The sequence below is a fragment of the Trachypithecus francoisi genome, unplaced genomic scaffold (genome assembly GCF_009764315.1).
Source record: "Trachypithecus francoisi isolate TF-2019V2 unplaced genomic scaffold, Tfra_2.0 Lachesis_group1, whole genome shotgun sequence".
Taxonomy (NCBI): Eukaryota; Metazoa; Chordata; class Mammalia; order Primates; family Cercopithecidae; genus Trachypithecus; species Trachypithecus francoisi.
The window spans coordinates 25144676-25158326 of NW_022681454.1; the positions used below are offsets into that span (position 1 = coordinate 25144676).

Here is a 13651-nt window from a genome sequence, read left to right on the forward strand (position 1 = left end):
TTTCACAGTAATACCATAAGGTCACCGTTTGTGTGCTCATCTTTAGAAGAGACAAAAAGCAGAATATGAGAAGGTAGCCACTTGCTGAAGGCCCCGGAGCTGGGACCAGTGTCTGTTTGAGAATTCAGGAGGAGAAAGTCACCTCATTCCTTGGGAGAGGAATGGAGACATCAACAGGAAAGTCATTTTTAGTTTCAAGCTTCTGAAAGGTGTCATGCATCCAAAGTAGAAGTTTGAAAGGGGAAAAAAAGGAAAGGAGAAAATGTCACTTAACTATTAAAAGGAATGATCTACACCAAGTTGACTGGTTTGCACTCTGACCTGGAGATCTTTATTGGGCTCACGGGCTATTTTATTTTTCTCTTTCAAAAAAAGCCTATTTAGGCCGGGCACGGTGGCTCACGCCTCTAATCCCAGCACTTTGGGAGGCTGAGGCGGGCGGATCACGAGGTCAGGAAATCCAGACCATCCTGGCTAACACGGTGAAATCCCCATCTCTATTAAAAATACAAAAAAATTTAGCAGGGTGTAGTGGCAAGTGCCTGTAGTCCCAGCTACTCGGGGGGCTGAGGCAGGAGAATGGTGTGAACCTGGGAGGTGGAGCTTGCAGTGAGCCAAGATCGTGCCACTGCACTCCAGCCTAGGTGACAGAGTGAGACTCTGTCTCAAAAAAAAAAAAAAAAAAAAAAGCCTATCTGTATCTTTCTATATACTGTGTAAATTTTCTTTTCTTTCTTCTTTTTTATTTTATTTTATTGAGACAGAATCTTGCTCTGTCACACAGACTGGAGTGCACTGGCATGATCTTGGCTCACTGCAACTTCCACCTCCCGGGTTCAAGCAATTCTCCTGCCTCAGCTTCCAAAGTAGCTGGGATTACAGGGATGCACACCACACCTGGCTAATTTTTTTTTTTTGGTAGAGACAGTGTTTTGCCATGTTGGCCAGGCTGGTCTCAAACTCCTGGCCTCAAGCAATCCACCTACCTCTGCCTACCAAAGTGCTGGGATTACAGGCATGAGCTACAGCGCCCAGTCTTTTTTTTTTTTTTTTTTTTTTTAAATAGAGACAGGGCTTCACTATGTTACTCAGGCTGGTCTTGAACTCCTGGTCTCAAGTGATCCTCCTGCATTGGCCTCCCAAAGGGCTGGAATTACAGGTATAAGCCTCTGCTACTGACCCCTTATAAACTTTCTGATTTTACACATGTCATTTTCCTCCCTGTCTTCTTCCTTTCCTTCCCTCCTTCCTCCCTCTCTCTCTCTCTCTTTCTCCTTTCAGAGCTGTTATTCTCTGACCAAGAAAAGCACAGCCCATTGTTTGTTTTCTTGGTGTCTCTGTGTATTTTTTTTTAAAAAAACTATAATGTATGCTTTTTTAAAAAAGATAATAAAGATGATGGTTCTTCAACAAACAACAGGGAACACAGCTCTTAAAAGGAAACGGTATCCCGATGTTATTATGTAACATAATTGTATTTCTAACATCTCCACTCTCTGCATTTTAAGGTCTCCAAATAAACATTGCAATTGTTGGCAAAAATAAAGTCAAAAGCAACGCAGAGCTTCGCTAGTGCAGCCAGTCACTCCTTGGCGTATTGTGTGGGGACACCTCTGCCCCCACACTCAGCACTCCAGAGCCTGGGGGCAAGAGGCAGGCAGTGGTCCTGAAGGGGTGCAGATGGTGTCAGCCCAGGGAGCCGAGCCCAACCTTGGACCTGGCCCCATCTCAGAGAACCATTTGTTGGCAGACCTTGGACTTCCTTTAGCCACAGGCACCAACTCCCTTGGTCAGAGGTGCCCAGTGCAGATGAAAGGCAGGAAAGGAATAAATAGGCCTGGCCATGGGGCAGATGTCCCTGGGGGCATGCTGCCCAGTTCCCCCCTCCCCTCTCTACCTTCATGTCACCTGTTCAGTGCCTTTGTGTCCTTCCTCACTGCTCCCCGCCACAACCAAGAGCCTGGCCTGCCACTGCCATCCCTGCAGCCTCTCACCAGCCCAGTCCTCATCGCCTCTCTTCTCTGGATGCCAGGGCCCCATTCAAAGGGTTTTTGAATTCAAACGGCTCGGTTTTGACAGGCAAGGTGTGACAGGAAAGTAAAAGAAGGAAATGGCCAGCACAACTCTTAAATAATGAAAAAACACGCATACTAAAACACCACCGCACTAGCATTAGAAAAAACCCAAATGCTAATGGGGCAATTTCTATGCTCTGGCAGGAGCCATTTTCCTAGAGAATTGGAGGTTCCCCAGGAAACAACATAGAGTTTGACCAATCAGAGTCCCCTCCTCCAGAGTCCTGAACGTGGGGTCTCGTGTTGGATGCCACCCAAGAGTCTAGACGGTGGTGAACTACAAGTCACAGCAGCACAGGAGAACCCTGTGCCAAGCAAGAAAATCAGGATGCAGAGCAGAGGCCCTGGAATGCCCGAGGCAGCAAGGGGACTCAGCCACATCTATATGCGCTGCAGTTGGGGGCCCCGAGTAGCCCCGCCATGTTTAATTCAAAGGCGTGCCCGCTCCGGCAGGCGAGGAACGGGTCCTGTTATACATCAGAGCGGAAAACACCAGTGGGAACAGCTGCGTCTTATACCAGGTTAGCGCATCAGCTGTCAACTCTCAATGAGCCTCCCTCCTCTGCACCCCCTGGCACCTGGCACAGAGTCGTGTGTGGGCTGGTCCACGATTTTCATTGTGGTCGCCCCAGGGCCTGGCACCATGCTGGGATGCACCCAGTACACGGGTCCTGAACTGGGTTTGCAGGTACCTCGGGGCTGCTTTACATCTTGGAACCTGTATATCTCAGCAACTAGATTACAGATGGTATGAAAGCAAGAACTATGACGGCTACATTTCTGGAATTCTTTTGTAAATGAGTGTGCACAGACCTGAGCAGGATTCTGGTCTACTGCTGTTGACAGCAGAAAGCTGGCAAACAGCGTCCTGGTAGACCTGAGAAACAGAACGATGTTTACAGAAGTGTCTACCGAGAAAGAGCAGTCGCTCCTCAGAGGAAACAGGCTGAGAGAGAGTAGGAGAAATGAGGGAAATGTAGAAAGAAGCAGAGTAAGCCCATAGATCTCTTAGCAGTCTGGATCGGAGCTGCGGCTTGACTAGCACAAACCTTGAACTTCGGTCTCCTGGAAGTCAAATTCCTCATTCCTTCAGTGATTCGTTGACCCAACAAAGATGTTTTGAGTACTAAGGTGAGATCACTTATTCATTTGGGCTGCCGCCATTCAGTTACTCAACAAATATTTATTGAGGCAAGGGTCTTAAAAAACAAACAAACAAGCAAACAAAAAGCAAAAGAAAAACCAAAACCCTAGATACTGTTCCTGTCTTTGAGGAGTTTTTTTTTTTCCTGTTTTTTTTGTTTGTTCTTTTTTTTTTTTTTTTATAGTAGCCATCCTCATGGCTGTGAGGTATAATTTATTTTTGTGCAGTAATTTATATATTGGAGAAAGTCTGGTTTAACCGGAATTTAAAATGCAATGCTTTTATAAAGTGACACAATGTCTATGAAAGAACTTAGTGGACAGAAAGATACCATATGGACCTGGGGAACAGGTTCGCCTGAATAAAGCTCATCTTACTCTGCCTTGAGTTTCACCATTTGATCCTACACGTGTCTCCGTCGCTCACTCTGTGGCAAGCTTGTTAAGGGTGGTGCAAGAAGTGGAAGGATCCAACTTATACTTTGAATTCTCGACAGCGCCTGCAACAGTGCTAGGCATAAGTTAGCTGCCTATGCCATATGTTAGTGAAGTGATCCTTCTTCTATATGACCACACATGGTGTGTTTGTGCCCCATACTCACCAAGGAACATACCTCATCCGCCCACACTCCTCAGTTTGCCTGCCTGGCAAACAGCTGTTATGTTCCCACTTAGATACCTCTCCTCACGTCATCTCTCCTGTCTCCCCAGGCAGATGGCTCTTCTCCGATGCCCCCCTTGCCACTGTGTAGGCATCCTCTTTACCAGAACTACCATCCTGCATAATGACTGTCGACTTTCCTGATTTCACAGTACAGCTTAGATGTCCTCAAATACATCTCAAAGGGTTGAGTGCAGGGGCTCACAACTGGAATCCTAGCACTTTGGGAGGCCAAGGCAGGGAGATCAACTGAGGTCAGGAGTTCGAGACCAGCCTGGTCAAAATGGCAAAACCCCTGTCTCTACTAAAAATACAAAACATCAGCCAGGTGTGGTGGCAGGCATCTGTAATCCCAGTTACTCAGGAGGCTGAGGCAAGAGAATCGCTTGAATCCAGGAGGCAGAGGTTGCAGTAAGCCAAGATTGCGCCATTGCACTCTAGTTTGGGCAACAAGAGCAAAACTCTGTCTCAGAAAAAAAAAAAAAAATAGACTAGGTGCAGTGGCTCATGCCTGTAATCACAGCACTTTGGGAGACTGAGGCAGGTAGATCAATTGAGGTCAGGAGTTCAAGACCAGCCTGGCCAACATGGCGAAACCCCATCTCTACTAAACATACACAAATTAGCTGGGTTGGGTGGTGCATGCCTGTAATCCCTGCTACTCAGGAGGCTGAGGCAGGAGAATCGCTTGAACCCAGGAGGCAGAAGTTGTGGTGAGCCGAGATCCGCCACTGCACTCCAGCCTGGGCGACAGAGTAAGACTCTGTCTCAAAAAAAACGAGCAAACAACCAAACAAAACAGGAAATAACAAGTGTTTCTGAGGATGTAGAGAAATTGGAACCCTTGTGCACTGTTGGAGGGAATATAAAGGGTGCAGCTGCCGTGGAAGACAGCATGGAGGTTTCTCAGGAAACTAAATGTAGAATTACTATATGACCCAGAAATTTTGCTTCTGGATCCAGTATATATCCAACAGGAAATGAAAGCATGGTTCTAAAGAGATATTTGTAGACCCATATTCTTAGCAAAGTCACTCACAATAGTCAAGAGGTGGAAGCAACTCAAGTGTCCATCGATGGATGAATGGATAAATAAAGTGTGGTATAAACATGTCATGAAATACCATTCAGCCTTAAGATGAAAGGAAATTCTAACACACACTGCAACAGAGATGAACCTTGAGGACATTATGCTAAGTGAAATAAACCAGTCACCAAAAGACAAATACTGTGTAAGATACCACTTATACAAGGTATCTAAAGCAGTCAAACTCAGAGAAAAAAAAAGCAGGATGATGGCTCCCAGGGTTTGGGATGGAGGCAACGGGTAGATGTTTACTGAGTACGAATTTTCGGTTTTGCAAGAAAAAAGTTGTGGAACTCTGTGGCACGAGAATGTGAATATCCTTCACGCTGCTGAACTGTGTACACCTAAAACTGGTTCAGATGGCAAATTTTGTTATGTGTATTCTAGCAAGAATAAGAATTTTAAAATCACAGCCCTTAAAGAGGAAAAGTGTAAATATTTGGTGACTCTCTTTTGTAGTAGAAGAATACGGTTATTCTGGGAACAACTCAAAGGTGCTGACCTCACTGGACGGGAATGTGGAGGACACTCTTCCACTTCCCACTGGCTGTTAATGAAGCCAAAGCCTCCCCACTCTCTACCCCCTGCAATGTTCTCATCTCTGCTTTGAAGTGTGTTGTTGGCTGAGATAGTGAGCAGATGATCCATCTAAAATCACACAGTGTGGGGGGAAGAAACACTTTCAGGTCTGAAACGTGCACATGTAGCGGCCTGGAAGTGGAGTGCTGGCTGTGTCTATGAAGAAAAGCTGCTGGCAGGGAAGAAGATGACTCTCAGACAGAACCAGAAATTACAGCCCATTTTCTCTTGCTCCATGATGGCATCTTATTTGTTAAAAATTCCAGAAAAAAAATTCCACAGATTAATGCCCTTTGGGGAAACTATGGGAGCTGATGTTTTCTTTTACGTTCGCCTAAATGACTCTCATTCAAAACACAGCCCCATTTTGATTCTATCCTGGCTTGTAGGGGGCATTCAGTCAATGCTTGTTCAGTAAATGAATGAATGAAAGGTTGTGAGTAACTTCAGAACACACCCACTCAGTTAAATTCCTTATCTTTGTTACTGCGCCTATTCAGTTCCTACAGTAAGAATTCCAAGCATCAAACATCTCATGCCTGAATCCATTCTTACAGCTTATCTCAGATATGAAAAATGTAATATGATGAGGATGTTCTAATAAAGTCTATTAATCAACAGGACAGGACAGGTCAGGGCAGCAGCAGAAAATAGAATACAAACATAGTTCCTATTGACTAGAGTCATCTGAAGCCTGCCGGAGCCAGCTAGGGCCAGACACTGTGGGCAGGACGAACTTGGAACGAAGGGTATTTGAGGAACTGGGAACGGTAATAGCGTCACACTCGTCTTACTATGGTTCTTTTTATAGGAGAGCAGAGTAAAGACGTGTTGGAAATATAAATTCTTTTTTTTTTTTTTTACCCTCAATTTACAAAATCAAGTTTTTTTTTTTTTTTTCTCTCAGCCTTGTTAGGAAGCTGGGTGCAATACAAGACACCAGTCTTTCTTCCAGGTTTGCTGGAAGATGCTATGATAGCCCCAAGCAAGGGCCCTGTGCCAGGTAGAGAGATAACCTTAAGGAGTATATGCCCTACCTCTACAGAAGGCTCCCCAATCCTTCCAATTTGACCTAGAAAAAGAGGCGCTGAAGGCAAATGGGTCCCGGAGCTTGGTTCTAGAAACTCACCTGAACTTCTGCTCTCCCTCCCTGCCAGCTCCTAGGCCAGGGAAAGGCAGGGAGAAGAGGAAGGCAGCTGGCCATGTGCCTCTGGAAGCAGAGGATGTGGTGGCAGGGGAGGCTGGCAGGTATGGTCCCTCAGGGGAAGCTCCTTGGGGCTGTTTTAACTTGGCGCCAGAAGACCCCAAAGGCAGTTTAAGCATGAACGGTGGGTCCTAAAGTGGCAAATCCAGCTTTGGGTCCCCCTCTCTCCCCACTGATGGGGGCCCCAGATGCCTAACAGAGGTCAGTGGAATACGCTCACTGCATGGGAATCTAGCGGTTCTGCAGCAACCCGTACCCAGGGAGTCTTAAGGTAAAGGGACTTATGATTGGGGTTTTTCATTAGATTTCATTGCCAGGCCTCCATGGAAAACAAATCATTCTGAATTCTTATAAACAAAATTTTGAGCTGCAACAATAACATGAAAACCTTATCACAGACAGTATTTACTTTAAAAAGAACATTTTGTAAAAAGGATGCACTCCTGTTTCCAATCAGCAAAACTATTTTTAAGTAGGATTGGAACTCACATAAAAACAACGTTGGTGTGGATGTGGTCTTAGCCCATTTAGCCTAAACTGTCCAACATGCATCTCCCTCTCCTATTTGCGGGTCTTGGGGCACGGGGCTTCATCACCTCCAGACAGCCATCCAGCGGAAACCTGGAATTATCTCTGCCCGGTAAGAAGAGCAATAACACTGACGTAGCAATGGTTCTCAGCTGGGGGGTGATCTGGCCTCCCTAGGGACTTGGGAGCATTTGCCAATACCTGGAGATATTTTTGGAAAGGAGGGATATGGGGAGGGTGCTATTTGTATCTAGTTGTGGAGTCCCGAAATGCAGCTAAACATCCCATAATACACAGGACAGTCCCCAACAAAAAAAATTCTACAGTCCAAAATGTCCATATTGTGAGATTGAGAAACCCTGCTTATGTAAGGCTTACCACGTGCTGAAATTCTTCTAAGTATATTATATATATAAAATACTTATATAATATATATATTTTATATATAAAATACTTATATAATAATATATATTATATATAAAATACTTATATATAATATATATTATATAAGTATTATCTATTAATACTTAATAGATAATATATAAGTAATATATTATATATTTTATATATTATAAGTATTAATAGATAATACTTATATAATATATAATAACATGTTTATATATTATATATATTATATATTATATTTTATGTTATATAATGTAATGTACATATATTATATATGATATATACACACATATTCACACACATATACATACATACATATATGTATACATATATATATATCAACTTATTGAAGCCAACACTAGAAGACAGGTAGTATTTTCATTCCCATTTTGCAGACGAGGAAACTAAGGCTCAGAGAAATTAAGTAACTTGCCCAAATCACACAGCTAGTGAATGTTAAAATTGGACCCAGGCCAGCTGGCTCCAGAGGCTACGCCACTCATTATACAACATGACACAGCCTACCGCCCACTTGTCCTTTGCCCACATCCAAGCAGCTATGGAGTCCCTCAGAGTCCATCTCTACATCCTTCAGCTCTGTTCCTGTCACCATGCCCCACTCAGGCCTGCATCCTCTCCTCAAGGGACCGTGGCAATACATTCCCTTCTTCCAGCTCCACGCCCTTCTAGTTCACCTCCCTGCCGTGACCTCAAAGTCCCAGATCTCACTATGCCTCTTCTTCTTGCTTGAAACCCTTTAACAGGTCCCTGTCACCTGAAAGGTAAAGCCCAAACTTCAGGATGGTGTCTGAACCCTCGTTGGAATAATCACTTTGCAGGGCTTCTCCTGCCTCCGCATTGTCACGGCACCATCATGCGATAATGCTGTGCTGTTGCCACCTCTCAGGGTCTGCTCTGCCTGCAATTCCCACCTCCAACTCTCTTATCTGGCAGACACCTGCTGGCCTTTCAAGAATCAGTCCCAGTGTCTTCTCTTCCAGGAAGCCTTCCCAGAACACCTCAGCCCTCCTTTCTTTGTGTCTCCACCATTAGCTTCTATACCTTTAATAAAATGCATTACCATTTTTCTTTGCTTTCAAGTCCATTCCTTAAGGACAGAAGCATTGTGTTACTTCACATATCTCTGAAGTCTAGCCAAGTTACTGAGTAGTCACTGAGTAAGCATCAGAAGAATGAATGATAAAATATCCTATATGACTTGAATTCTTTGCAGGAGGGTCACCATTTGCAAAGGAAATCTATGCTGTTAGACACTGCCATTCTTAGGCAGTGGGTGCAATTTAAGACACCAATCTTACATGAGGCAGAAGTCACTTTCTGCATCGCCCCAACTCAAGATCTGGTTCTATGCCCAGGACTACGTGGAGTTGCCTCCCACCACTAAGACAGTTGGCAACTCCCTGCTAGGATCCTCTTCACCAGGCTGAACATCTCCAGCTGCCTTTCCTCTTCCTAACAGCCATGGTTTTAAGATCCCTCATGGCCCTGGAGGATGCACTGAATTACTAAGCAAACCCAAATTGCGGTGGGCCTTCAGAGAAGCTGGTGGCATCTGGGAAGTTTATGCAGATTCCTGAGATGACGCTGAAAGTGTACTTCAAATCAGAGGTCCCAAGTTCAAGTGCCTGTGGGCTCACATGGGTCAGATCCATGAATGAAGTAAGCAGGAGGTGACAAAATAGACAGGAGGTGCTGTGGGTGGACAAGGTATGCCTGGTCTGAGCCTCACCTCCACAATTGCTGCCACACAGGAGAAATGCCCAGTCTTGCCAGATCTTTGGTTTTTTCTTTTTTAAAAAAAGCTAGAAATTTGCATTTTCGTACAAGCTTTTTAGATACATATAACTACTTTTTTTTTTTTTTAACATATACAACAAGGTATTTTCCAAGTCAACTGCATCTGGGGGCTAGCTCTGGCTGCAGGCTGTCCATTTGTGGCCTTGGCTTTAAATAAAGAATTGCTTGAGCAATTCCTAAATTTAAGTTTTTGCATTTAGTGTTGGAAGTGTGCACAGATATATCGAGAGTTGTGGACATACAAGGGCAGAATTTAAATTTGAAATTAAGCTAAAACCTTAGGGTTAAAAATAACTTTAAGGCCTAAAACACCAAAGAGGGTGAGTGAAACGGAGAAAAACAAGGAGCCTTTCTAACCAGTGCCCAAAGCCGAGGCAAAGACTCAATTACCGGTCAGCAAGTCCATCTCCAGTAATGCCTGGAACAAGCTGGGGTGTTTGTCTTTCAGCTCCTTCTCCCAGGGGAAGGCGCTGCACATCGAGGGTCTCCCATACTTGCGCTGGAGGTCCAGGTAGGAGTTATGGAGGTGGCCTACACAGAAGAGGAAGCAGAAGACATCACACCCTTTAGCAGAAGATGAGACTCACCTCCCTAAAGTCCTTCGTCCTAAGAGGAACCAGAAAGAAGAGGCCAGACTTGCCATTACTGGATGTTGGTTTGGGTCCTTTTGGGATTTGAAATTGGCTATGATGCTTTTGCCTCCAGGTCACAAATTCAGAGCCAAGTCCATGAGAAATGTGCCAAAGTTGCTGATGGCTGTTGAATAATTCTACAGAATGAGCAGCTGGCCTCTGACTGGTCCCCAGGAGGCCAATATCTAGGCCATTTTCTTGGCATTTGAGTTGAGGAGCAAAGCACAAAGACCCCCAGGGAGGCAAGGCAGTTAAAGATGGTAGGAAAATCTTCCTAATGCCACCAAACAGATGGGTGTGCATGCCTCGCCTTCCATCTCAGGGTATGTCTCCTGACAGTACGTAAGTTACCCAAGTCAGTTTCTTTCCTCTTTGGGTTATTACTATTCCTATATATCTTCCCCCTCCGCTTGACAGCATCATATTTTCTGGATGATTCAGCAGTGAGAGCAGCAGCTGGAGACCAGTATAGCCTATTCTTAAATTGAATTGCAGAAGCACTGTCTTTCCACACTCACCCGTCACCATCTCTAATCACTGCCTGGGACCATTTCATGTGAACCCTATTGGACCGGGGCATGTTTGAGATGTATCCTTCCCTCCATGACCTGGAATGAGAAGTTCCGCTCTGGAGATGGAGAGACATATGGGCAGGACTGAAATACTCAATTCGCTTTTGCTGATGGCAAAGGCCCCACAGGAATTTCTCTTCCAGAAGGAACATATGTGAGTAACTCTAGTGCCACCATATCAAACAGCAAGATCCACATCACAGAGAAATGTGTAAGTGCTAGATCCAAGCTGGAACACTGGCGGACCAGACAGGACCAAGTTTTGTAACTGATAAACACCCTGTGTGAGTAAAAGGATGTTTGTGCAAATATGAGCATGCATGAAGCAGTCTATTTGAAATTCATTCCTTCCGTTAAAAATTACTGATTTCTTCGAGAATGAGTCAGTTTCAAGGATTTAAAAAATAAAACCGAACTCCAAACAACAAAGTCACCATTCAACATTTCTGAAAGCTAATATTCAGATATTAATGGCCCAAAACAAAAGTGCACTGATGGGGAAACATTTCTAATGATTAATTTATTTTCCAATTCATTTTTATTTTCTTAGGCTGGCCTTATGAATGGGAATAATGCCATGCGAGGCACAAAACACTCGCTTTCATTTGTACTTGTGAACTAGATTTTTATGGTTGGAGCTATAAGATGTTTTGGTTCTTCTTGACTGTCATTGGTCTTGGTAGAATCCAGGTGGAATGTGTAATTTCACCTGTATCCACCAGTGGAGGGCTCAAGGTCACACTTGTCCCAGCTGATATGTGAGCCAAGTCATATATGTTCAATTTTAATCCCATTATGGAGAAGCCAAACATGTGTTTATGCAAATGCACAGAGCTTAAAACAGCTCCCCGAAGCTCAACACTTACATGCTTCTTGTCTCTCGCCCCCGCGCAGTGCTGCGAATGCATACACAGATACTATTTCTTGAACCTCAGCACACCTTTCATAATACAACTTGATTTGTTCAGCAAGTTGCTTCTCAAGGAGGGGATTAAAAATCTACAAGAAGGCAAGAAAGTCAAATGAACAACAATTGTCATCAAATGTCCATCCACCTCTAGGAAGATGTGTTCCAGTTGACTTCGTTCTCCCACTGACATCTCTAGGTGGCCTGTTTGTACACATATCATCCACTCTGCATTTGCAAAGCAAGGTCATCGCTATGAATTCAAGGACACGCCAGCTCTGACGGCTTCCCTCCAGCTTCTCTTTGTGTCCAGCTTGTTAAACGTCAGAATTTCCCAGACACTGGGACTCTTCCCTCTTCTTTTCTCTGGCTGCACTCTGTCCCTAGAAAATCACACTCACCTCCTCCTTCAATTCCCACGAAAAGACGCAAGTACCCGCAATGTGCCTGCTGCATCAAAGAGCCCTCCTCCCCTCTTCTGCAACCCCCAAGAGCTGGGTGCAAGGCCATGGCTTCAGGACAGGCCCCCCCAGCAACTCACCCCATCTCATTTGTGGGCCGATGTACCTGTTCCTGCCTCAGCACTCCCAAACACATCTGAATTTAAGCATGTATTGTATTCTTTCATGAATTCCTTGTTTAAGATCCCAAAAGGGAGCTCCTCAGGAACAACGGACTTAACTCTGTGTGCTTCAAAATAGAGCCTGGGACCCATTAGAGGGTCACATAGTTATTTCAGCGGGTGGTAACCTACAGAGTTTTGGTGGTTGTTTTTGTTTTTATAAAGTAGAACACAAAATGGCAGCGTGCACTGAATATAGCAAGGGTATGTATTCTTAGAATAATTTCGTTTCCATTTTGTGTGTGAATATATGTATGCATATGTATATGTACTGTTCATGATATTAAGTACGTTTCTTTTTTTTTTTTTTTTTGAGACAGTCTTGTTCTTATCACCCAGGCTGGAGTGCAGTGGCACAATCTTGGCTCACTGCAACCTCCGCCTTCTGGGTTCAAGTGAGCACATCCAGCTAACTTTTGTATTTTTAGTAGAGATGGGGTTTCACCATGTTGGCTGGTCTCAAACTCCTGACCTCAAGTGATCTGCCTGCCTCAGCCTTCCAAAGCGCTGGGATTACAGGTGTGAGCCACCACGCCTGGCCAATAGTAAGCAGATTTCTTATTGTGGACAACCTTCAGATGAATTTTAAACCTACCCATCTTGCTTGCCTCAGCAACTAGTTCAGAGCCTGGCATACAGTAGGTTCTCAATAAGCATTTGTTGCACAAATGACTATTTCATTCTTTTCCCCTTTTCACAAAGGTCTCTCACAGAGGCTGTAAGATATCACCCATGGACAGCAGGGCTCCCCATTTTTCCTGATTATGACTTTGTCTGGTGACCCCTGTTTTTCTCAGAATAAACCCCATAGGGTGAAGGGAATGAAAGAATATTTCCCTTTCAGGTATCAGGTGTGGTCCTGGATCTCCTTAACACAGCCCAGAAAACAAGTGCCCTGAAGACTCCCTCGTGGGGAAACAGCCATCTCCCCCGACCAGTCCAGCTGCATTGGCCCGGAGCATTGGAGAGTTCCATTCAGGGGCGGGTTTTGGATGTGGAAGGCACTGTGCAGAGGATTCGGCCCTGAACACAATGCCTTTTTGATCCATACAACTGCTGCCAACCGACCCCAGTGTGAGCCGAAGGCCTGTGTTTCTGAAGAGAGCAGCCAATGGAACCAAGATTTTAATTTGCTACAGCATCTCTTCTGATACTTTAAATAATAGCATATAAAAGAAGCTTTACCAAATAACTAAGATTCTCTCCTTTCATTAGCTTAATCGCTGGATAGGCAACAGCCTGATGAAAATCTACTCTATAATTAAACTAGTAGTTATTAAAACAGAGGAAGTAAATGGTTTCCATTTTATGAGTACTAAATGAACCAGATGTTAACAGAAATCTATTATTGCCTTTGCTGGGGGAAAAGCCTCAGTATTAATGATGTTTGATGACAGAGGCAATGCATGGTCCGGCTT

At 44.4% G+C, this 13651-nt stretch overlaps 1 protein-coding gene across 2 annotated transcripts in view; it reads right to left on the bottom strand.

Moving 5' to 3' along the window:
• SEL1L3 (SEL1L family member 3) overlaps positions 1-13651 on the bottom strand; it is a 117071-nt gene that overhangs the window by 61766 nt on the left and 41654 nt on the right. For both annotated transcript variants that reach the window (XM_033213925.1, XM_033213924.1), the window contains exons 8-9: positions 11571-11703; positions 9891-10031 (exon numbers count right to left, since the gene is read on the bottom strand). In XM_033213925.1, the coding sequence (XP_033069816.1) occupies positions 9891-10031; positions 11571-11703 (274 nt within the window). The remainder of the gene's footprint in view (positions 1-9890; positions 10032-11570; positions 11704-13651) is intronic.